Source organism: Lynx rufus, unplaced genomic scaffold (genome assembly GCF_022079265.1).
Source record: "Lynx rufus isolate CCGP_SWC_20201006 ecotype Redwood Valley unplaced genomic scaffold, mLynRuf1.p SCAF_4, whole genome shotgun sequence".
Lineage (NCBI taxonomy): Eukaryota > Metazoa > Chordata > Mammalia > Carnivora > Felidae > Lynx > Lynx rufus.
This window is the reverse complement of record NW_025814856.1, coordinates 131785591-131812297: the sequence shown is the minus strand read 5'-3', so window position 1 is coordinate 131812297 and position 26707 is coordinate 131785591. Positions and strand designations below refer to the sequence as shown.

Genomic DNA, 26707 nt, shown 5'->3' with positions numbered 1-26707 from the left:
GTATACCACTTTCTGAGGTTTGTGAGTCATTCCGGTAAATTACTGAACTATGCAAATTACTGGCGAGAATCTGAATTTTTAGTCAGTTGGTCAACTGAACTTGTGGCTGGTGTCTAAAGTAGAGGCAGTCTTGTTGGGAATGATGGATGCCCTTAAACCTGCAGAGTCTGATCCTAACTCTGGGCAGTTAATGTTAGAAATGAATTATAGAATGCCAGTTTGTGCTAAGGAATTAACAATACCCCAGTTTTTGTTTTTGGGTGTTTTTTTTTTTTTAGATCTTTATCATTAAAAAGTTTTTTGGTTTTTTTTTAAAGTTTATTTATTTGTTTTGAGAGAGAACAGAGTGAGCATGAGCAGGGAAGGGCAGAGAGAGAGAGGGAGAGAGAGAATCCTAAGCAGCCTCTGTGCCGTCAGCAAAGAGCTCGATGAGGGCTGCATCTCACAAACCTTGGGACCATGACCTGAGCTGAAACCAAAAGTCAGATGCTTAACTGAGTGAGCCATCCAGGTGCCCCTAGATTTTTATCATTTCTAATATCCAAAAGTGAAAACATCAAAAACTGCTAAAGGTTTAGGGTTAACAATATAGAAGGGTGTGTCTGTAGTAGTTCATTGTACATGGTCTTGCCTGTCAGCCAATTTAAAAAGTCCTACATTAAACACAAATTTATTTTTGGCATTAAAAAAAAAAAGAGAGGCAAATCAAGAAATAGACTCTTAACTGTAGAGAACACACTGATGGTTACTGGAGGGGAGATGGGCAGTAGATAGGTTAAATGAATAATGGGTATTAAGGAGGGCACTTGTGATGAGCACTGGGTGTTGTATATGGGTGATAAATTACTATATTCTACACCTAAAACAAATATTTCACTGTACTGGAGACTAAAAAGTTGGAAGAAAGTAAAAGAAAAAAAAATTTTAAAGTTACTCCTCTTTTCTGCTTTAGAGCCACTATAGTCCATGGTTGATATTAGGCATATTAGAAAAAAAATTACTGGTAATATAGGAAAGGGTCTTGAGCCAACCTACAGAACTTAAATTACATAAGCATTATGGGTGTTTTGATGAGTTTTCAGATGAAAAACAATAATATTTAAAGAAATGCACAAAGGCAAACCTGTTCCCGAAAAACTCCTCATTGCAAAACATACAAATACCATGAAAATTGTTATCATTTCTTTCTTGCTGTTGTTGTTCCAGAATTTCTTTCTGTAAAACAGAAACAGATATTTGATATTATCTTTAATAAATGCACAGTTAGCTAATGAAAAATGTTTTAGGGGCGCCTGGGTGGTGCAGTCGGTTAAGCGTCCGACTTCAGCCAGGTCACGATCTCGCGGTCCGTGAGTTCGAGCCCCGCGTCAGGCTCTGGGCTGATGGCTCGGAGCCTGGAGCCTGTTTCCAATTCTGTGTCTCCCTCTCTCTCTGCCCCTCCCCCATTCATGCTCTGTCTCTCTCTGTCCCAAAAAAAATAAATAAACGTTGAAAAAAAAAATTAAAAAAAAAATGTTTTAGTCTAGATGGGAGGAATCTGCAGTAGAAGCACAAAGGAAGTATATGAATTCTGATAATATTTCACATTTCTACATTTCTGTCCTTGTATCAAAACTCTAAGTCTATACTGTTAAATGCTAACAGAACACTCCATTTGGATAGCTATGCAGGAACCTCAAGGTCAACTGGGTCTCATTATCCTTCCCTACCCTGGCTTTCCTCCTGTTTTTATTAGTCAACTCCTGTCCTCACCCTCTTTCCCCCGACTGCCGCCCCCCCCCCCGCCCCCCACCTCCCGAACAAAAATGTGGTAGCATTTTTGACTTGCTCCTTTTTGTACTTCTCAGTTTAGTCTGTAATCAAGTTCTGATCCATTTTTCACTTGAACTATCTTTGTATTACTTCTCTCCACCATTCACAATATGATCACCCAGAGTCTAGTTTTTAATCAGTCATTATGGGATTACTATAAATAAGTCTCCTAGAGGTCTCCCTGATCTCAATCCTTTTTTTAATCATATCCAGCCTTTTTTGCTGCCAGAAAAACTTTCTTAAACAATGTTTTCATACACAATTATCTTGTTCTTCAACTCAAATATGTTTTGGTAGCATCTGTTCTAATCAGGGTGGTTCCACACACCATTTTTCCTTGAGGTCATTTTATTTCTCTTTGCTTTTTGCCTCTTACAAAATCTTACCTGTAATTAGGATTCCCATTTCTATCATGCAGCCATTTCTACTACTGTAGAGTTAAAAGCTCAGACTCTGAAACACTGAGCAGACCTAGACTTGAACTCTGGCTCTCACTGGTACTCAATATTTTATTTAACTTCTTTAATCATCAATTTTCTCATTTTTGAGCTAAAAATGGAAATATCACATCACAAAATTGTTTATATGATTAAATCAGATAATTTATGTAAAGAGCTCAAATTGTTCATGGGTCATTAAATGCTGGATATGATTGTTATTCAGCCAACTTCAATTTCCACTGTTTGTTACCCATCATCTTTGTCAACTGTTTGCCTGCTTTGTCTTTTGAAGGGTTATGAAAACTTCTTTTTTTTTTTTTTTAATTTTTTTTTCAACGTTTATTTATTTTTGGGACAGAGAGAGACAGAGCATGAACGGGGGAGGGGCAGAGAGAGAGGGAGACACAGAATGGGAAACAGGCTCCAGGCTCTGAGCCATCAGCCCAGAGCCCGACGCGGGGCTCGAACTCACGGACCGCGAGATCGTGACCTGGCTGAAGTCGGACGCTTAACCGACTGCGCCACCCAGGCGCCCCAATGAAAACTTCTTGAAGTTAAAAGAAAGTCTTTATGCTGTTCTTATAATTGGCATACTACTCCCAGCTTCTCTAATATCATGGAGCTCAAAATAGTAAAGTTTATAAAGTTTATTGCTGAATCTATGAATATTTACAGAATAGCATCAAAATGAGCTCATATCTAGAAGCTTAATAGATTCCATGTGGCATTTCTGGAAATGTATCACCAAACATCTAGAACTACTAATTCACTTGAAGAAAAAAAATTAAGAAATTACCATGATAAAAATCAACTCAATGAACTGGTTTCAGCCATGATGGAATCATGTATATCCCACCTACCCTCCCCCTATAAAATAAGTGGCTTCATATATTTTATGTTTTCAGACATTGGATAATAGACAGTACAGGGTTGTGATCTGTAAAAGAAAAAAATAATACACTGCCAGTTTTATGCTGGGTGGTATTTTCCAAATTGCAACATAGTGAAGTTAAACCCAAATAAGATGCAGAGCTATCTCACTGGACGAAGGAAAAAAAAAAAAAAAAAAAAAAAAGACCGGAGTCAGGATACTAAAAAGCGAGTGTACCTTGTGGGACAAGGTACTAGAGAGGAGAGCTGAAGAGGAGCTGAAGAAACCTGAAATACTCTACTAGGATTCTTTGCATCTCTGTCCAAATACTGAGCTGTACATGTACCAAAGGACTCTATGAGTCCTGACGAAGTACTTTCCAGGGACTGGGAGGCTTACTGGAGATTCCAGAAGTTACAGCACTGGACTCTGCTGGAGTTCTGACATACGGAATGAAAAGATCTTGCTCAACACTTCAGGCATATACAGCAAATACAAAACAAGCTTTTTAATATTTTTCCCCCTAAAGTTTATTTTATTTTGAGAGAGCATGTGTGTGTGCACGAATGGGGGAGGGGCAGAAATCCAAGATCGAATCCCACAGGGCTCGAACTCCTGAGCCATGAGATCATGACGTGAGCTGAAATCAAGAGTCGCTTAACTGATGCTTAACCAACTGAGCCACCCAGGTGCCCCAAAACTTTTTAGGGTTATGAAAGTCACAGTTTTATGGTGGTAGCAAGTAGACAGATAAAAGCAAGAGAAATAAAAGGGCGAAGGCTGATGTATCAGAACATTTTAATTATTGCTTTTTGAATTTAAGTGAACTTTACATCAAAAATGAAATGGACAGTACAAGTCAAATAAAAGAGGTATTGGAAAAGGAAACTGAACTTTTACAAACATGCATTGTTTGACTGAATACAAAACAAAAAACACATTTCATAACCCTATGTCAACAACACTGTTAGCAGCAAAAACAAAAACCCAGCAAATAAAGATCCCTATCACTACTGGTGCATTAAGGCCAATCATGGACCTTCTCTGCCTGTTCCTGTTTTCAGTGCACAAGACCCATTAGTGCTCATTAAAAGTCACCATTCTGGCTCGTATTTCTCAAGCTTGTGATGATATAACCCAAATTTGGCTAAAGAAAAATCTTACTCAACTTAGTATCTCCTTGGTTTGGCTCAGCACAAGTACAGAAGACTTGTGAGTCTAAACCAGAGTGATGCTAAGCTATCTAACATTTACTTTGGCCAAATTTCAGTTTTATCAATTGACCGTGAATGGCAAAACCTCAGTATAAACACTAGAAGTGATAAAAATTGATTCTTCTTAGGAGAGTCTAATTTACTCTTTGGTATGTTCGAGCCAGCACGGGATAGTCAGGACAGTAAGAAAACTCACTTTAAGAGCAAGTAACTAAACCCAGGCTGTTTTGTTCTGGAGCCCCTCCCTTAGCGTGAGGGCATGGGACTAGTATACCCATACAGTCTACAGGCACAATGAGAGAGACAAAGACTCTGGAGTATTCTTGGTATCCCTGGTCTTGCAGACCCCATACAACTCCTTTAATTTTTCCCCAGGTTCATTTCTTTAAGAGCTGCCTTTTGTGCACAGAACAAACTCTTTTTAAAACTCCTTTCCAGACATTCCTCCAGAGGCAGCTACTTAAACCATTTGTTGCCCCACCTCTGCTTTCTGTTGATTTCATGTGCATAAGACTTTTCTCATTTTAAAATGATCAAGTCTAGGAAGAGGAGAGAATCCAAAAGAAAAAGAATGAGTCCTCCTGTCCATTTTTCCAGTTTATGAAGCTCGTCTAGATTTGATAATATTAAAATGAGAAAAATCTCATGCACATGAAATCAACAGAAAGCAGAGGTCCATAAAGAAAAATAGTTTTTCTTTCCTTCTTTCTTCCTTCTTCCTTTGTAAAGCTTGGTATCTGATTAGTTGTAGCATATATTTTAGCTCACTTTTGGACAAAAAAATATAATATTAACAGACAATCCATACAAAGCTTCACAAAGATGTGCAAATCAAAGCCTACCTGCTTTGTGGTTTTATTTTTCTAAAAAAAAAAATCTCATGCTGGGTAGATATTTATTCAGATTTTATTCATGGATTTATAGAATAAAGGGATGAAGAGAATGTAACAGATGTTATGTGTTTGAACTTCTCAAACTTATCTGATGAAATCAGATGAAATTTTCATTACAAAATAGGCTTGGATAAAAACCATAGTTGTAAGAATACAAGATCAGCTTATCTATTAGGCAAAGAGTCATAATAACAAGCTGTATTTTTGTCTAATTGGTTTAAAATGTCAAGAATGGTAGCGAAGAGGTCAGGGCAGAGTGTTTCATCTTTATTCATAAGCTAAAGACAGAGGAGACATTAATGAAACAACAGATATAGCAGATGGCACTCAATAGTCATGGGACTAACATACATACATAGGTAGAAAATGAAAATGTGAGTAAGGCTGAAAGTTATAAAAGTCAGCAATTCAGGAAAAAGCAATTTAGAAAATCTCAATTTAGTTAAGTATTTGTGTACAGGAAAGCAGAAACTAATGCGTAGAATAACAAATCCAATGGAAATAGCATGCATTACCATAAGGAAGTAAAACTAAGGCTAATGTTATTAATTATAGATAATCAAAAACATTCTATAGGTACTGATACACTGGATTCACACAGAGTTTCCCATCTGCACAACTGCATGAGTGACTGTGAGAGAAAACAGCACACTCCAAAGGATCCTCCCCAAGTTAGTCCACAGCAGAAGCACGGTGGAACCTGTTAGGCATTCTCAGTTGGGGAGATCAGCCAAGCTCTTCCAATAGAGGACACAAAAAACATCCCTACTAAAGTTAGAGTGGTGGCCCAAAGCCTCCAAAGAAAGGCAGCAGTATCTTTTAGTCCTACTGCTTTCTATTTCCAGAAGCATGGATTATCTCTGAGGTCTTGGGGATTATTTCATTTACACCTCCACCTTGGCCCAGTAAGTATTTCAGGCTGCTATGAAACAATGGAGCATAAAAATGAGAGTAAAATAAGGATAAAATATGGTAGGGTGGGCACGTAAATTGAAGATTAAAAAATAAAAAGAAGAAATATGTATGTACAAATATGCACATACACAAACTAATTCAAACCTAAAGGTAGATCCCAAATTTGGCTATCAGCTTTAGTAGAAAGGGTAAACAGATCAGAAGGTGGGGGCGGGGGGGGGGGGAGTTGTGCAACAGAGTTTGTCTGGCTTTGTCCCCTATTCTTGGGAGGTAATGTCTAATCCCCTGGCATTTCTTGGGTGATTCATGTCCTTGTTATTCGGGGTGAGCCTTTAACAGCACCTGATACTTAATGCTAATGAGATAACTCAGGATGGAGGCTGTCATGCCAAAAAGTCCAACCACCTAGTGGGTTAGGGCTTTCAGCCACATGATCTCAGCCTCACCTCAGAAAGAGGGGGAGAACTGGAGGTTGAGTTCAGCTATGTGGTCAACCATTCAGTCAGTCATGCTTAATGAAGTTTCATACGCTAAGTGAAGTTGGTCAGTCAGAGAAAGACAAAAATCATATGACTTCACTCATATGAGGACTTTAAGAGACAAAACAGATGAACATAAGGGAAGGGAAGCAAGAATAGTGTGAAAACAGGGAGGGGGACAAAGCAGGAGAGACTTATAAATGTGGAGAGCAAACTGAAGGTTGCTGGGGGGGGGTAGTGGGCTGAATGGGTGGGGGGCATTGAGGAATCTACTCCTAAAGTCATTGCTTCACTGAGTGCTAACTAATTTGGATGTAAATTTTAAAAAATAGAAAATAAAGTTACAACAAACAAAAACCTCTGGACACCAAAGTTTGGGTAAGCTTTCCTAATTAGCAATACTCTGTGTATTGTCACACACTGATGTGCTAGGAAGGCAAAAGGTCCCTGGAGATGAAAGCAACCTTGTGTTTAGGACTTTCCCAGATCTCTTCCTGTGTATTTTTCTGTCTGGCTCTGGTTTGTATCTATTTTTATAACAAAATTGTAATCATATGTATAGTGGTTTCCAGAGTTCTGGAAGTTGTGGGGTAGAGGGAACCCCTGAATTTGTAAGCAGCTGGACAGGAGTAAAGGTGGCCAGGAGATCCCCCAACTTGCGGCTACTGTTAAAATAAGGATAGTCTTGGGGGAGGGGGTGTCTGTGCTTTGTGAAGTTTGGCTTAACTCTGGGGAGCTAGAAGTCACTGACAATAAGTATACAATGTGATCTAATGGACAATATACTTAGAATAAATAGGCCAAACAACATGGACTATTTCTCATAATGATCCTCAAAACAAGCTCACTCCAAAGCACATTCCAAAGCACATTCCAAACTCAGTGAAGTGCAGAGGGACTGGGGGAGAGTTGTTGTGATGCAATATATAGATACCTGCTTCCTCCTGATTGGAGGTTGAAAGTTTAAGTCTATTTAGAAAACTATTGAACTCAAACAATTTCCCCTGAATGTGGTTTTTATAAATATTGGCTGGTAATAATCTTGGCTTTGTCTTTCCAGTAAAGCACCTGGAATGTTAACTTTCCTCAACTCTCGCTTGGATGCAGAGCCACAGACCTTAGAAGGTAATCAGGAGATATTTCAGTTGATTCCCTCATAGAAACTGCAGAGTCCTAAACATGGATTGGAGCTTGCATCATGACAAGTCATTTAATTCTTTGTCGAAATGACTCGAGAACAGCCACACACTAGGTAAAAATTCCTCTAAAACAATCATTTTTAATCCCCACTCCCACCATCCCAACACTAGCTACTGGCCTCTAAAGTTGTATTCTGTTTATCATGGTCACAGAATTTTTAGCATGGATGAAATTTTAAATAAGGTGTTACCAGTTGCCTTGTCCCGATTGGGTGGGTGGGTGGAGGGTTGTCAGAAAATTACCCAAATAACACCTGGAAATGAGTCACGTAATTTGCTAGCATATCCTCCAAAGACAAACTTCTGGCAAAATGTATACCAAGATAACTAAATACAGGAATTTATTGATGTGCTTATCACTAATAACTTGGTTAAAAGATCAAGATTGGGTACCAAACAAGAATAGATTTTAGAATTTATTTATGACAACTAGTTAGTTGGGTCAGTTGTCTCTTCAAGCTATACCTCATTCAGTAAACGAATACATGCGTGTGTCTCTTTGAACTCTGTGAAAGAAAAGCATCTACTTTAACTAAAAGTGCCACTTAATCACTAAGATATTAATTAAAATAAAGCAGATGGAAAAGGAGAAGTTCTCCTCTGCTATTGTGCTTAGTATTAAGAAAGCCACAATGAGAAAATGCTGGAAAATCAAAAAAAGAAAAGAAAAAGAAATCATTCCTCACTTAGAATCCAAAACTTTATATACTTGCACCTGGAATTGTACACTTTATATATATTTTTAAGTTGATTTGTTTATTTTGATAGAAAAGAGAGCATGCACATGAGGGGTAAGGGCAAAGAGAGAGGGAGACAGAAAGAATCCTAAGCAGGCTCTGGACTGTCAGTGTGGGTCTCGAACTCACAAACTGTGAGATTATGACCTGAGCTGAAATCAAGAGTCAGACACTTAACCAACTGGGCCACACAGGCGCCCTAGAATTGTATACTTTAGAAGAGTGAATTGTATTTATGTGAATTATATCTCAATAAAGCTGTTATTTTTTTAAAGGAAAAGAAAAAAACCCTGAAGTCACAAGGCAACCAGACAAACTGAATTCCAAAAGGTGATAAACCTGTCTGAGGAGAGGCAGGGGCACACACATTATCTCCCCTTTGGCAGAACACAGGAGGAAAAGACAAGTAGAAGAAAACAGCTGAAATTTCATAGAATTTTTAAAGGCTAAGTCCCTGGGAACCCTAGACATAAAAGGGTCCAGCTCTTTTCCACGGGTTTCCTCCAAGTTCTCAGGAGAAAGACTGGGAGAAGGGGGGAAGAAATATGAACAACAGCCCATCGGTGGAGAGCAGGCACAAAACCCCACTTGCTTCCTGGGGACATTCTTTAGCATTCAAAGCAAAAGCCAGAAGCTGCCAGGGGAAGGACCCAAAGCCTGCATTGCTCCAAAGCAGAGGCTTGCCACTACCAGGGGAGAGGGCAGGAATGCTGAGAAATAAAATCTTGTATCTGAGTTCTTTCTGAGTGTGCAATAGTGCTTTGTGGTATATGAGCTGGATATGAAAACAGGACCAGGAGATCCTACCTTGCAGTGTGTCAAGCAAGTACGACAAAGCATTTTTCTTAGAAAATTCAAGAAAGTTATAAGCATGTGTTAAAAGATTTAAATATTAAAAAAATAAACATTTAAGATATTTGAAATTTATGGAGATGAAGCTTATCTTCCTAAAAGATGGTGTACGTCCAGCTGCAGCCCGATGGGATGACAGGGAAAGAAGGCTGACAAGGAGACCTGCAGCACTGCCCCTTGGTCATTCTGTTCCCTAAGATGCCTGGGGACCAGCAAAGGTCCAGAGTGCATTTATTTTTTTTACTCATATGACGGGATTACAAAAGGTCATACAGTCAAGGAAAGAGATGATAACATGAGAATTTAGAGATCTTAGAGGAGTTAAAACTCCGAAAATAATCAATCCTGGAACAGTTTAGAATTTAGATTTTCTTAAGTTTCAGACATCAGTACAAGTTCAGGGCAAAAAATGAAACAGTAGACAGTCAACAAAATACAGGTTTAAAGAAAAGCATTAAATATTAAAAACTGCATCAGTCAGATGCAGAAAAAGGTCTGTACTGTTGATATAAATGAGTCACAAAGTACTTGCTTTCTTTTGAAGTGACTTGGTTACAATACCAGAACCCAGACTGCACACCAAATGGCAAAACCCCTAATACATATGGAACAATGATGAGCCTTTTCTTTTTAAGAGTGTGAACATTTGCAGCTTCTAAGTACAGCACTGGAGATTCTGGGCTGGCATTCCTTTGAGAAACTGACATCAAGACCTGGAGAATGGCACCTCAGCTATCTTTGGTGATTAAAAAAGAAAGAAAGAAAGAAAGAAAGAGACCACGGAAGTTTGTGTTATCTACTTCCTGTTCTCCAATGCCTTCTACCACCAAGAAGTAAATGAACTGAAATTAACATATAGAAGGTTGGTTGGTTATTTATTTATTTATTTATTTATTTATTTATTTATTTTTGGTGAAAACAGATGACTTGGACACTCCAGTTGGCTAAAACAAATGCCATTTACTCAGCAAAATGTTTCCCAAATGTTAACTAAAGGTTTGATTTTATACTGGGCACTGCAACCTATGACTTCTTTTTGGTTATAATCTGGAATTCACAATCGTTTAAAATTTTTCCTACTCACCGAGAAAAGAGTTTTCAGTAAATTAATCTGTCAATATTAAGTTTTGAGTGTCTACACCGTAGCTGATAGCTAAAGCTAATCCTCTACAGACACCAATTTTTCCCAAATCACTTTGGTCATGTGAATTCCAAAAGCATTTCCAAAGCATTCATTCGCCTGCAGTGCCATTCCAGAGGCTCACCTCAGGTATCAGCTTCTCCAAAAACTCTTCCCTTCCTGTTCAGGAAAACCATGAGATTTTGGAGAACAGTATCGCAAGCAGAGCAAATAGCAAGTGCAAGTGCAAACAACATGAGATGCTGGACAGAGCTTGGTGTGTCTAAGGGACAGGGATGGAACATGGCCACTGTGGCTGGAAGCAGTGATCCAAGTGGGTGGGAGAAACAGGCACTAGACCCTTTGGGATCTTGGTAAGGAGTCTTGATTTTTATTCCAAATAAATTTGAAAGTATTGGAAAATTTCGGGGCGCCTGGGTGGCGCAGTCGGTTAAGCGTCCGACTTCAGCCAGGTCACGATCTCGCGGTCTGTGAGTTCGAGCCCCGCGTCAGGCTCTGGGCTGATGGCTCAGAGCCTGGAGCCTGTTTCCGATTCTGTGTCTCCCTCTCTCTCTGCCCCTCCCCCGTTCATGCTCTGTCTCTCTCTGTCCCAAAAATAAATAAACGTTGAAAAAAAAATTGAAAAAAAAGAAAGTATTGGAAAATTTCAATTATTAGAGTTACATGAGTTGAATGAGTGAACAGCATATGAACTACTGAAACAGTCTTCCAAATGTTTCAGACTCAGGAAGGATAAAGACTAACATCACCCTCTCTTGTTCTTTCTGCCTTTTCTCATATCTTCTGACAGTAAGCAGGGTATTTTCATTTTGATCTCACTCAGTTTCGGTAAAGGCTTATTTTTTCTATCACATCCTTTATCTAATATAAAAATTCAGTATAAGCAAATTAAAGTACAAAAATCTCAGTAAACTTCCACTAATTTAAGGATTCGAGAACAAGTTTGATTAACAAAGTAAAATGGAAATGAATACATTTTGTGTAAAGATATTGATGTATAGTTTCAACTATGTTCAGAACAGAATCTGCCTGCAAGTTCCTTAAATATGTTAGAAGCCCTCTGAGTAGGGGTCAAGTAAAAAGCTACTCATTCTGCCCAAAGAATTCCTTTTTAAGTGTCAAAAAATGCCAGGTAGCTCCAGGAAAGACTAACCTGTCTGCCAGAATCTGATGACTTGAGCATTCTGAATTTATGTTAGCAATATACACATACAGGATACTATACTTTAACAAAAACACACCTCTGCACATGTAGGCAGGAGTAGCTGTATGAAAGCAAGGACTCTCAATGACACAATACCATTTCTTAAAACAGAACAATAAAATCCACTGTTCTCAGCATTTTATGAGAGCTGAAAGAAAGTTCCCTCTAACAATAATATCAAGGATCTTAATAAATAAATGAGAAAAGATATGTCAAAGACTAAAGCAAGACAGTAAAACATAAAAGCCAGAGAGAAATTTCTTAACTGGTTTATGATATATACTCCCACAAATCCACGAGGTTCGATGTGACTAATATTCCACCTTTTTGAAAGACATCAGCACCTCCTACCCCTTCTGAAACTGCAATGATAACAGCAACAACCATCTGCTTGCTACATAGGATAGAAAGACAGCATTTTTATTCTACTTAGAGTCGTACTGAAGTGTCTTCTGAAAAGAAAGGAAGAGACAGGAGAGATAGAACATCTAGAAGAATTAGCTACTAGAGAAAAAAATTACATAAAGGTAACCGTTACACGGAACAGACCATTACTATGAAAAACGGAAAAGCAGAAGTACAGAAGAAAAAAAATTGCAAGAGTTAAACACATGAGAATTAGAAAAGCCTCATTTCTATTTGTACTAAAGATATAAGGGAATCTAGCCTAGGCAAAAAGAGGAAGAATTAAAATGTGGAAAGGTGGCTACAGAAGACTGCAAAATGCCCACCTCTGACACTAAAAGAGGAGAGAGCTATGGCACGGATCAGCACAATGATAATACTTCCGTCAAAGGAAGTATTTTCTTGGATAAACTCAAGGTCAGGGATACCCCTATGTTTCTCTAAAGATAGGGGAAACTCTGAAAACACACCATCTTCAAGTTTTAAAAGAAAATGTAACAAGCTTAGGCCCAAAGGAGTAAGAAATCTACCACTGATTTAAGATAATAAAGAAATTGGATTTTCTTAAAAAAATCTTAGCAATAGAAACAAAACACTATTATTTATTTACATATGTATTTATATACCATTCTTCCAATTTTATTCGTTGTAACAAATGTCAGTTTAGAAAATGTCACTTCTGCTTCCAGAAGTAGGATCACATTGGATAAAGGATCCTGGTACAAGTGGAAAAAGAATGGCGCGTGGGGGTGGGGGTGGGAAATAGTAAAAGTCTGACTTGCCTCTCTTCCTTTTTCAGTCAGTAGATAACTGTGGCCTTGAACATTTCTCCCAGCATCTTTGGCCCTGTATTTTCTATCTAAACAAAAACAATGATATCATCTTACTGGTCTCACAGAGCCAATGTGTATAAAAAATGCCATGTAAATTTCAAGTTTTGTTGAAGGAGTTCAAAGTGGTAAACTTGAGAATTCAGTGTAGTATAGTTTCAGGCTGAGTTTTCATGTTTCCTGAACGGAAAGATTAACTAATCTGAAGGTTAAAATCACTCAATGGTCATTTTTGCTAACTTGATCTATGTTGATTGTTAAGAATGTTACAATTCAAAGGGAGATATCACATTATATTTGGGAAACTTATTCTAGATGCAATTAGAGGGCTTGTCCTTTCAAGGGTAGGAATTATGGAAGAAAGGTTTAAATGCAAAATGACTTTTTACTTTGAAGACACTATAGAAAGTAATTTAATACTTTACTAAAAATCTCTAAAATCTATAAAGAAAAATGGCACGAGTAAAAAAAATCTTAGGCGCAGACAAAGAATTTCATTTTGTTGTTTTATTGTGGGGGGGAAAGTGGAATATATGAAGTAGCATTAAAAAAATTTTTTTTTAAATTTTTTTGTAATTGTCGTAAAACATTTATAGTTGTCATGAATGACCGCTTAAGTTGACATTTATAATAGTGATTAAAAAAAAGAAACTTCCATGCAGTTAAATGGATATTTCCTCTTATCCTAATTTAATTAAAAGTTACATCTTACTACTGAGACCTATGAATGCCACATCTTCTCCCATAGGCAAATTGAAAAACTAGTGCTTTTTAATGCTAAAGTGTAACCCAGTGATTAAAGATGTCTGCCTTGATACTTTATATCCCTTTTAAAAATCAGGGACATCTGACTCTATGGTTTTATAGAAATATCTCACCAACACTTAAAGATTAAAATTAAGTTAACTCTTTATTTAAAAGTTTTTTTTTTTTAATGTTTATTTATTTTTGAGAGAGAAAATGAGTGTGAGCAGGGGAGGGGCAGAGAGACTGGGAGACACAGAATCTGAAGCAGGTTCCAGGCTCTGCACTGTTAGCACAGAGCCAGATGCAGGCCTCGAACTCGTGAACCATGAGATCATGACCTGAGCTGAAGTCGGATGCTTAACCAACTGAGTCAGTCACCCAGGTGCCCCTTAAGTTAAACCTTTATGAATAAGGCTGAGAAGATACAAAGTAAACATGACAGTCCCAACCCTTAAGAAGCATCTATTCCTGTAAGGAAGATAGATTTTTAAACTAGCTATAATTGAAAAGCCAAATAAAATAGTGCATTAAAAGAGCTCAATCGAGATTATTAATTCTGACAGGTGGCATCTGGGAAGCTTTTGTGGCAATGTGGCATTTAAGCAGTATCTTGAGGGGTATGTTATTTATACAGGTGGACAGGTGGGGCTGGCATTACTGGGTGATGAAGCAGAGTCCTGAAAGTATCTAATACATTTAAGTAAATGTGAGACATGCAGTTTTTCACTAGAGGGCAGGGAATGTGGCCTATTTCACCCAATGCTATAGCAACAACATCCAGAACACTGTCTGCTGCAAGATAAATATTTATTCAATAAATTAATGAACTGACATTGGGCAACTGAAAGGTAAAAGACACTGACATACAGACTTAATCCAGAAAATCTTAAGAATATATAGATAATAAAGACCATTGCAGGTTTTAGCAGAAGAGAATAAAATGATCTGCTATATATTTTACTATTAAAGTTCTGGAGGTAATGCCAGTTGATTGGAGAGGTAAGTCCATTGGGAAGGTGAGATAAAAGTCATGAGGATTACAAAGAAGGGTACGGATATGGGACTCAGAGGTAGAACTGACAGGAATTAAAGATGTTCCTAGAAATTTCCCAATTGAGTGATTAGGAGAATGGTGGTATCATTACATAAGAAAACAGGTAAATCACACACTTCAGTAGAGAAAGAAGTAAGTTCAGCTTTAGGCACATTCAACTTAAGGTGTTATTGGAAATCTATATGGAGAAGTTTAACATAAGGGCAGTTAGAATTGGGGTTCAGAGGTGAGCCAGGATGAAAGCTATAAACGAACTCAATCAAAAGGTATTTATTCTAACTGCCTACTCTACACCAGCACCAGTATTTGAGCTGTTAGTGTAGTGGTAGTAGTTATGAGAGTACACAACCTGGATGAGAGACAAGACCTTGAGAAACTTACATACACCCACTGAAGAGAAAAGAGGGTAGAGAGTCACTGGAGGACATTAAGGTAAAATGGTGAGATCAAGGGAACACTTTTAAAGAAGAAACTTAAGACATGAATGTATACAACCTATTAAACTCTCAAGAATCTTTCCTAATTCTGTAGTTCCCTTCTGAATACAAATAAAAAAATTCAAATAAGTGATAAATAGGAATTAAGCCTTTCAAAATGAAAAATGGGAACACATGAAACTCACAAATGTCTCAAGGAACCAGTGGTCTAGAAGAAAATGAAAAAAGAAATATGGCTCTAGCCTTAAATCTGCTATGGTAACATGAAGTGAATCATTTAGACTATTTGTCTCTAGCTACTCACACAGAAGTAAGAATTAAAAAAAAATGGAGTTTGGGGAAAAACACCAATATGAACTTAGCAATATATTGAGTACTACTGAAGGATACTTAAATATAAGACATAACTCCTGACCTCAAAGAAGTTACAAAGTCAATATGAACTCAAATCATGTGAGTATGAACTCAAATCCTATGAACTCAATAAAGAGTTCCAAATGAAAGAGTAAATATCAAAGAATAATCCACATACAAGTTACCATTAATGCAAATCAGGACAGCAAATGCCACACTAGTACTCTAGTTTGAGGGTCCTCCCTCATGGACTGGAGTTGAGATGCTACTGATACTAAGCTGAGTTCACTTAAACACAGCTTAGATTATATACCCATTACCATAAAGCAGCTTGACTAGTTTAAAGTATATTTTCCAGAAGTTAGATTGAAAGTCTGATGAATGAAGAGAAACTGTTTGGTAAAATACAATCAATAGCAAATAAGGAAAGACTAAATAAGGAAAAACTGTCAAGCTGTGGCAGAGTCGTTGACTTAACCTTCTGGGTGTATAATTCTATTAGGAGGAGTTCTTGGAGAAGAACAAGGGCATAAACCTCTTCAAGAGTTCCAATACTTGATAACAAAGCACCTTTCAGGAATGGTACACCAATGCATATTCTTAAAATTGGTTGAAAAAGTTCTTGTCCTTGGGGCACCTGGGTGGCTCAGTCAGTTAAGCATCCGACTTCAGCTTAGGCCATGATCTCTGGGTTTGTGAGTTCGAGCCCTGCATAGGGCTCTGTGCTGACTGCTCACGGCCAAGACCCTGCTTCAGATTGTCTCCCTCTCTCACTCTGCCCCTCCCCCGCTCCTGCTCTGTCTCTCTCTCTCTCTCTCTCAAGAATAAACATTAAAAAAAAATGAAAAAAAAAGTTCTTGTTCTTGATGGAATAAAGATGTATTACTACCTTTAATGAAAGCTGTTCCATTTGATCAGTTGGACTTCATCTGGAAATGCCTATTACTGATGTGTAGAGCTCATACATAAAAGAGAGATATTTTGTCATCAATGCAAACTCCTAAAGGAAGATCATCTACACCAACCTCATGTTTCCACACTATAGAGCATAAAATTGTGATGAAATGACTGACTGCAAATTTAGCCTGTCTTCCTGCTTTCTGGCAAATCTTTTCTTTTTGATCCTTTGGCCATGATTCCCAGTGACAGCCAATTGGAAATCTCTGCTTTCCCTAAACTCCATTGTTAGCCTCAATCCTTTACCTACCCTGACCTGTCAGACCATGAGCATCCACGATGGAGTAATTCAGAGAGTCCAGAATAACAGTAAGACATACGGGAGGTTGAATAAATTACTACTAGACTGTCATGGCACCCCTTACAAAGGCATGTATTGGGCACACTTGGCTTAAAGTCCCAGCTCTGCTTCTTGTTCACTATGTCGTCCTGGGCAAATTAGTCTTTCTATGCCACAGTTTCCTCATCAACAGAACAGCATTTAATAGCTACTTCACAGGGTTATTATAAAGGACCTAAGGCAAGGCATGGCATATGGCTGGCACTCAGTAATGGTTAGCTTCTTTCCTATCTCCAAGTTGGTCTGCTCTTTGCCAGGATTTATCAGTTTTAAATGGATTTTTACATAGCTCCACTTCATTTTCAGAGACAGTAAGGAGACATCGATGGGTCTTTTCTATTACAAAGTAAATGTTCCTGGCACTGAAGGATTTCTACTATTTAATTACATCACATCTCTTTAAATCCATCCCATACTCCTCCTCCAAAAATCTTTCTACCATAGCCAGATTAGATTTAATCAATTTTCCCGACATCTTGAATATTTAAATCCATATGCACTTTTCTTCCCATTTCCACAACTCACTAATTATCCAAATCCATTTCATTGTTAAGACACAGTATTATTAGTGTTATTTGTCTACAACATTTATTGAGCACTTTCTATGTGGCAGATACTGTTTGTTCTAAGTGTATTACATGCATTATCTCAATCTTCACAGCCCAATAAGATATTCTATCATCTCCAGTACTGAGATAAGAACACATATTTGCTTTTCTCTCTAGACTGTATGCTTTTTTATGTCATGAACTGTGCCTTGCACTTAAAAACATTTTTTTTTAATGTTTACTTATTTTTGAGAGAGAGAGACAGAGCATGAATGGGGGAGGGTCAGAGAGAGAGGGAGACACAGAATCCAAAGTAGTCTCCAGGCTCTGAGCTGTCAGTTATCAGCACAGAGCCTGATGCGGGGCTCAAACCCACGGACCGTGAGATCACGACTTGAGCCAAAGTCAGAAACTCAACCAACTGAGCCACCCAGGTGCCCCTCATTTTTTTCTTTGTATGATCATGTAGGTAAGGAGGAATTCAACAAATATATTCATATGTATGAACTGACTGCAGTTTCACATTTTGCTTAAGCTGCTATAATACTCACTTTTATCAAATCTATCACTTTGTCAGTCTATAAAGTCGGTAAAAAGGTGTGCTGTTGTAATTTATAGTAAGAAACATATATTCGGTCTTTGTCCCTGCACATAGCTCCTAAAGTCCGAAGTGTTGAGACCTATAAAAAGTGTTTTTTGATATGTTAATGAGGTGACTTTTGGAAAGCACTAACCTAAGGATGAGGAATGGTGGTCAGTGGAGCCAACCATGTGATTACGGGATTGGAATTTTGGAGGGGAGACGGGATGGAGACTGAATTCAATCACCAATGGCCAATGAATTAATCAGACATATCTTAAGTAACAAAGCCTCCATAAAAAACCCAAAGGGACAAGGTTTGGAGAGCTTCCATGCTGATGAACCAGAACGCATCCATGTGCTGTCTTGCCAGGCCTCAAACTCTACAGGGATAGAAGCTCCTTTGCTTGGGACTTCATCCCACGTAGCTTTTCAGCTGGTTACTGATTCATATTCTTTGATATCCTTTGACATAAACAGGTAATCTAGTGAGTAAACTGATTTCCTAGAGTGAGCTCCTCTGGCAAATTAATCAACTCAAGGCAGCAGTGGTGGGCGGGGGGGAGGGTCATGGAAACCTCTGATTTGTATAGTCAGTGGGTCAGAAGCACAGGTAACAACCTGGACTTATGACTGACATCTGAAGTGGAGGGCAGATTTGTGGGACCGAGCCCTTAACCTGTGGAATCCAATACTATCTCTCGGGAAATTGTGTCAGAATTGAGTTGAATTGTAGGACACTCAGCTGGTGTTGGAGAATTGATTAGTGATTTGGGGAAAAAAACCAAAAACAAACACATGTTGAAATTAGTGTCAGAATCTTAAAAGGTCACCTAAATTTTATAGATATAGTATTTCTAGGGGCTGTATCTATCTGTAGACATACAGTAAAGATTCTGTGTATGTGGTAATAGTGATGGGTGAAGCAGTAGGGTTTGATACAAAGAAATCTTTGGGGGGGGGCACCAGGATTATGTCAGTTAGATCAATCTTCATTAAGGCCACTGTGAGCAACAGTGAAAAAATGCAAAGCAATAAAAAATTATGAATAAGCACAAGCAAACAAAATCCATAAAATACGACAGTAAATTCATCCTTGTTTTGTAGATTTCTTAAGACATTACAATAGGGAAAGAAGAAAAACTTAGGAAGTCCTGTTTCCTTACTAGTTTGGTGCTATAGTATAAGCCTAATTTTTCTTACATATAAATCGACATCTAACAATATCATCTCTCCTTATGTGAGAAATAATCATTTGGGATGTTTACAGAATATAATGTGCTTCAGGAGACTTTCTTTTTTTTTTTTTTTTTTTAATGTTTATTTATTATTGAGAGACAGAGAGAGAGACAGAGCATGAGCAGGGGAGGGGCAGAGATAGGAAGAGACACAGAATCTGAAGCTGGCTCCAGGCTCCGAGCTGTCAGCACAGAGCCCAAGGCGGGGCTCTAACTCACAAACTCAGATCATGACCTGAGCTGAAGTCAGAAGCTTAGCCGACTGAGCCACCCAGGTGCCCCATTCAGGAGACTTTCTTAAATCCTAGGACTATGGTAGATAGGATTTATTTTATTCTTAGATGTCCTGAGAATTTAGTAGGAACACTGAAATCACAGTTCTCTTTCATAACGTTATCTAGCCCAATCCAAAGACACTGGAACACTTAACAGGTAACTACTAAAGGAAGAGCAAGTCACTTTCAAGTAACAGTTGAGACTAAATCACAAATAATGGAAAACTGCATATTTTTAGGCAAAATTATTAACTTAAAAAAAATGAGCCAATTTCTGTTCAACTTACGAACATAAAATTTTTCACACTTCTATATAGTTACCTTTTTTACAGACCAAAAATGCTGAGATATTCAAATAAGCTTGCTTATGATTAAGGCTGAAAATGAGAAAGGCTACTGTGATCAAACCATATGCTTAATTCATAAGGAGAATAAAAGAGGTGCCAGTGTATAGCACATTCCAGTGAGGAGGAGAAAAAAAAGTTAATTAATTCAACTCAATTTTAGCTGAGGGCATTTTTCCACAACTGCTGAACCCTAGCATGTGCCAGGCAGCTAAAATTACACTAAAATGTGTAAGCCCTGTTGTTATTTTAGAGATAATCCAGGAAGCAAAACAAAGCCAAAAATTCTCACTGCATTTTTAACATGAAATACTTTAATTTCCAATCAAGTGGATACTTTTCTTGTTTTAAGGTCTTTTTGTATTGTTTCTTTTGTGCATGAAAGTTTACAGGTTAAAAAAGTGAAAACAAACAAACAAAAATAACAAAAGTGATTTTGCATGTATTTCCGACACACTGTTCACTCTCTAAAATAATTCTTACCAGTCTTTGTTTCTGAAGTTCCTCTCTAAGTACTCTATCTTCTGGTAAAACATCACATAACAAAAAGTAATTGTCTTGTTCTTCTGTTGAGAGATAAGGAAAATAAATGAGAAATGATATTTGTCATCTTTTCCCAGAAAGATTTATTCTTTTAAAAAACATATATACATATATATATGTATGTCTATTAGGATCTTTCTTCTGGTACACAGCTCTGCTTTAGCTTTATTGAAGTCAGGCAACATAAACAGAACAATTTAATTTTAGCTATCGTGAAAGTGAGAATTCTAATATAAGAAAGTAAGATTATCCTTTGAATTTTTGCATTGTAGGGAAAAGATAGTAGCTAAGATGTATACTTACCAAGTGGAGCTGTGGAATTGATTCTTATCACACTACAAAAATCTGTAACAGGCTGTTCAGTGAACCTTTTCCTCCAATATAAAATGTACCTTAGAATAATCAAAAAGAAAGGATGGTAAGAAGACTCAATATGCTACTTACTTTAGAATGATAGGGTTTGATAAGAACATTTAATTATCCCAAAACAATAAAATTGTTGACTGATAATTGCTAGAAAATTTGTAAATGGAAAGGCAGCAGAGCATTGTAGAAATATGAAATAAATATTCAATGAAATGAAATTACTCTGTAAAGGAATGGAAATGATTAAACTTTACTATTCCCAAATTCAATAAACAGATATATGGGAACATTAAAAATGATTTATTTTTATGTGATAAAGAAGTTTTTCTGAAATTGCATCTATGTTTATATGAATTTTAAGTGTAACAATGCTTAGACAGGCTTTATCACACATTTTCCAATACAATGAAAGCTGGGTGGTCATCTTATATACAAAAAGTGTGGGTTCAGCTTATCATGTCGGGTCACCAATTGTGGGTTCAGCTTTTGGCTTTGTCCAGCAAGGGTGAGAATGGCAGAAAGGACGGATTACTCAAGACTCCGCAAGAGAGCTGAGAGGGAGGCCAAGGGAAGTCTCCCTGAGCTGCTCTCAGGCTCCCATATTTATTAGGCATACATTATAGGGAAAACATTGTGCAATATTTCAGTGGCTACGTGCCAGTAAGAAAGTATAGAAAGCATGCAAAAAAACAAGGCATTCCTAAGACTACAAAAGAGCAGATGCTGAAAGCAGGGTGGAGAACAAGATAAGATATTCCACAGATAACTTGGTCTAAGGAATTCATGAGCACAAGCAGGACCCAACCCCTATATAGATATTAACCAGATACTGGTCTGCATTAACTAGATACTGGTCCCCTGTTTTCAGCAGGGTGAGAAAGCAGTGTAATGTGTTCCCTATAATCTCCTTAACCAGGACATAGCTATTTGGTTTCCCACAAAAAAGAACTGAAGGCAAAATAATAAGGCAATGAGAAGTCAGTCTAAATTCAACATATATATAACAAGACAGAGAAATTTCATTTGTGCCCACTGTCTGAAATGAGGCAGATGATTGGAAAAATAGCCAAGCTTATAATTCCTGTATCTGCTGAGCAGAATTAGAAGAAGCACATTGGCTAAATTTAAAAGCAAAGCATAACACCCAAACCTGCATTATCTGATGAAAGGAGGAGTAAGATGACAGGATTCAACAAGCTGTTCATCTTCCCATTTATCTAACAAGATTTCTATTGGCAACTGCAATCTCATTATCAAATGGTACCAAGAAGAGAATGTGGTCTCCTTCATGTGGAGAAAGGCAATGGAAAGGTTGACTATATAGCTGACAGCTTATCAGGCTATATGGTTGATAGATAAAATACAATCCAAAACCCCAAACACTTAGAACAGAAAAAGAAAACCTGTGAAAAAGATGGAACTTACTGAAATAGATTTAGTAACAGACAGTAAACATTTGGACATTTCACTTTTAAAATGTTTATTTTGAGAGAGAGTGCATATTCACGCATGAGCGTGGGGAGGGGCTGAGAGAGAAGGAGAGAGAATCCCAAGCAGGCTCTGCACTGTCAGTGTGGAGCCTGATGGCAGGGCTTGAACTCTTGAACCATGAGATCATGACCTGAGCCAAAGTTGGAAGCTTAACTGACTGAGCCACCCAGGCACCCCTTAAATAGCTTGTTATAGCAACTAGCAACGTTTTGCACATAGTAGTAGGTTAACAAGAATTTTTTTTTTTTTTTACTGTTTATGCATTTTTGAGAGAGAAAGAGAGAGAGAGAGAGAGAGAGAGAGAGAGAGATAAAGCATGAACAGGAAGTGGGGCAGAGAGAGAGGGAAACAGAATCTGAAGCAGGTTCCTGGCTCTGAGCTGTCAGCACAGAGTCCAATGCAGGGCTTGTACTCGTGAGATCATGACCTGAACTGAAGTCAGATGCTTAACTGACTGAGCCATCCAGGTGCCCCAAGAAATGTTTTTAAGAGGTAGAAGAGCATTTAAAAATTCCTGTAAGGTTCTCTAAGTAGACTTCAACTCTCCATATTTTGTCTCTTTTTTATTCTTACTTCCCCTTTTCTTAACATTATTGTCCGGACCCCATGGTCCTCTACAGAAAGGGCATTCATGTACTCGAAAAAAAAAATTGGTGCCGGGATAGAGGTCTGAGAGAGAGAACTGTGACACATATAAATATAAACAGATGACAACACTGAGTATGGAATATATAAGGAAAAGAAGTAAAAGACTAATGTATGAAAATAAAACCACGTCTTTAGTTTTTTCTTCTCATGTACAACCATACTGAGGACCTGGTTGGTTAAGTAAGCAAGGAGAGAACTCTTTCCTTATAGAATAGTGCTAGACCTTATCTTAAGAGATCTGAAAATGACCTGAGGCTCCAACTCAGCCTCAAGCCATAAATACTGACCCTATGTCTAGCGTGTTGGCTTCCATATTGGAAGTGTCAGATGCAGAAGGCAAGTGCGTATCAGATCCATCAACACATACAAAAAGAAGAAAAGTATCTACAAAAGGCTGAAACATTATTCTTTGGTCACTTGGGGCAGCTACAGCACTTACACAGCTACTCTTATTCTCATTTTTTTCCATTCCCCAGCGGCTGCTTAACCCCTCCTTGCCCCTTCCCCTGGACAAGGGGAGAGACAAAAAGGGAGAAATAAAAGGCAAGAGACTTAAGAAAATAAAAATGGCATTCGTAGCCATTTTTCTCATTCTCCCCTCAGCATATTTTCTATTGCAAAGTGGTGCCAGGGATGAAGGAGCACAGGAGAACCTCTACTCCTGTCAGGAACAGAAGATGTATTGTTCTTCCAAACTGTACTACACAGCCATCTATTTTCATGACAAATCAAATCCATACAGTGGAACTGGGTGCTGAGGTAACAGAGTTAAAAAAAAAAAAAAAAAAAAGCCAGGAAAGTCAAGTTTGATGTGAAGTTTCATCATGGCTACTGATACAATACAATACATGGAGAGGTTCTTCATTCCTGATTACATTCCACTGAAGGCTATCTGGGTGATATTGAATGCCAAGGCATCATTTAATCTGTCTCTTCTTCATTTTTTCTTATTTGTCTAATTTATTTAAAGCTAAAAACGCAATCACTCAATATTTTTTATTTATCTATCTATTAAATTTTTTTAAAAAATGTTTATTTTTGAGAGAGAGAGAGAGAGAGAGAGAAAATGCGAGTGGGGGAGGGGCAAAGAGAGGGAGACACAGAATCCAAAGCACGCTCCAGGCTCTGAGCTGTCAGCACACAGCCTGATGTGGAGCTCGAACTCATGAGACATGAAATCATGACCGGGCTGAAGTCGAACACAACCGACTGAGCCACCCAGGCACCACTGAAGTTACTCAATATTTAATTTTTTTTAATGTTTATTTTTATTTTTGAGAGAGAGACATAGTGTGAACAGGGAAGGGGCAGAGAGACAGAGAGGGAGAGAGAGACAGACAGACAGACAGAATCTGAAGCAGGCTCCAGGCTCTGAGTTGTCAGTGCAGAGCATGATGTGGAGCTTGAACCCATGAACCATGAGATCATGACCTGAGCCGAAGTCAGATATTTAACCAACTGAGCCACCCAGGTGCTCCTGCAGTCACTCAATATTTAAAGGCAGCCAAGAAATGATATGTGATATGAACCCCTTATTTGAAAAACAGTAATCAAAGCATCTCGTACTTCAGTGAAAAGCCATAAAAATAATTATTAGGTCATCAGCAAATACTTTTTTCTTTTAAAAGAATTTCAATCATGTTTCACTGAACTATCTCATGAAAAAATCCTAGTAATCTTGCTTGCCCAGCCTCTCACTGTAACTGGTGTGCTTACTGACAGGCATAAAGATTTGAGATATGGTTGTTAATTAAATAGCACTGAATTAGTGGAATTTAATATAGAAAGGGGCAAGAATTAAGGAGTTAGCATTTATCTTCTAGGAAAATTTTATTTACTGAATAAAGCTAGCAAATAGCTCAGTATAAATAACTATGGTAGATGGCTCAAAGGAAAGATTTTTTGTTTTAACATTTATTTATTTTTGAGAGAGAGAGAGAGAGTGCAAGCGGTGGGGGGGGGGGGGGGGGCAGAGAGAGAGAGGGAGACACAGAATCCAAAGCAGGCTCCAGACTCTGAGCTGTCAGCACAGAGTCCGATGTGGGTCTTGAACCCAAGAACCGTGAGACCATGACCTGAGCCAAAGTCAGATGCTTAACTGACTGAGCCATGCAAGGGCCCCACAAAGGAGATTTTTACTTTTGTTTTACTCTGAGAAAGTTTTACTGTTAACTTTTTTCTGATCAAGAAGATGTTAAATATATTTAACATGAAAATTTACAGCTTCTTTCTTGTAAAGCACAAAATAAGTCTATCTCATCTATTATTTATCATCTTTATTACTCATTGTACTCAGAAGAAACAATTCCTGGGAAGTTATATATGTGTATATACATATATACACACATATACATAAATACATATACATATATATGTAAATACACACACGCACACACACATCAGTGACTTTTCTGAAGTTAGGAAAAAAGTCCTATGTTAAGAAGATTCCAACTTAACTCTTATCACAAATAGTCAATGTTTACATTGTTTTGGAGAGGAATTTTTAGTTTCCCTAAATAGTAGGAGGGTATTATCTAAAGGAGACTGGATATATTAAAAAATATTTAAAAGTAACAGAGTTTATTTACATACATTCTTAGTCAATTTGAACTAACCACAAGAGTGAAACTTATTAGGAGGACGGCTGACAAGGAAAATTTAGGTTTCCAAATTTAAAGTACATGTTAACCACACACTTTATTTAGAAAGCACTTATATATATCAGCTATGTATTTTTTCTTTTTCTATTTTTTTAAAGTTTATTTATTTTGAGAGAGAGACAAAGAGACAGAGGGGGAGGAGGGGCAGAGAGAAAGGGAGACAGAGAATGCCAAGCAGTCTCCATGGTGTCAGCATAGAGCCCAATGTGGGGCATGAACCCACGAACTGTGAGATCATGAACTGAGCCGAGAGCAAAAGTTGGACACTTAACTGACGGAGCCACCCAGGCGCACCTGTATCTTTTGCTTTTTAATTAAAGCACCTATTTTATTGCATAACTGCATTTAGAGGGCGACCGATTCCAACATTTAACTATTGACTTCTAAGTCTGAGACCTAGTAAATAATTTGATTTTCCTGTCCACACACTGATGAGATTAGTATCAATGATACAAAAGAGAGATTAGTACAAATATAGCTACTTAGCTATCATACATAAGAACAAAGGGAAAATACAAACTCTGATTTAGATATTCCTCACAGATTTTAGGAGAAAGAAAACCTTAATGTTTCTCAATTATCACTGGTAGATCACCATATTTTTCTCCAATTCCTGGGGGAGAATTTGCATTTACATGATAAAGCAGAGTAAAAGAAGAGATGACATCAAAGAGAAGCTGAGTGGTTCAAGACTTAAAGATTATCTCAGGGCACCTGGTTGGCTCAGTTGGTTAAGAGTCCGACTCAAGATTTTGGCTCACTAAGCACCCCCACACTGGGTCAGCCCGGAGCTGCTGTCAGCTTGGGATTCTCTCTGTCCCTACTCTGCACTCAGGCATACTCAAGCGCTTTCTCCCTCTCTCTCAAATAAATGAACACAAAAAGAGAGTATTTCATTTGATAGTCTTGACAATGGTTGCTTGATAAGAATTTGAAAATTTCTAGCCCAAACAGTATCTAAAACAAAATCAACAGATCTGACTACATACAACTAGATATCATATATATAAGGAAGCTCCAAGAATACTCCCAGGACACACACACACACACACACACAAGCACAAATATTTTTTTTTTTAATTTTTTTAATGTTTTTATTTATTTTTGAGACAGAGAGAGACAGAGTATGAGCA

The 26707-nt window shown here is 37.8% G+C and overlaps 1 protein-coding gene across 2 annotated transcripts in view; it reads right to left on the bottom strand.

Annotated features, from left to right (window-relative positions):
- Positions 1-26707, bottom strand: part of ZNF277 (zinc finger protein 277) — a 113104-nt gene that overhangs the window by 17233 nt on the left and 69164 nt on the right. For both annotated transcript variants that reach the window (XM_047095794.1, XM_047095795.1), the window contains exons 3-5: positions 20713-20801; positions 20350-20432; positions 1124-1215 (exon numbers count right to left, since the gene is read on the bottom strand). In XM_047095794.1, coding sequence (XP_046951750.1) covers positions 1124-1215; positions 20350-20432; positions 20713-20801 — 264 coding nt within the window. The remainder of the gene's footprint in view (positions 1-1123; positions 1216-20349; positions 20433-20712; positions 20802-26707) is intronic.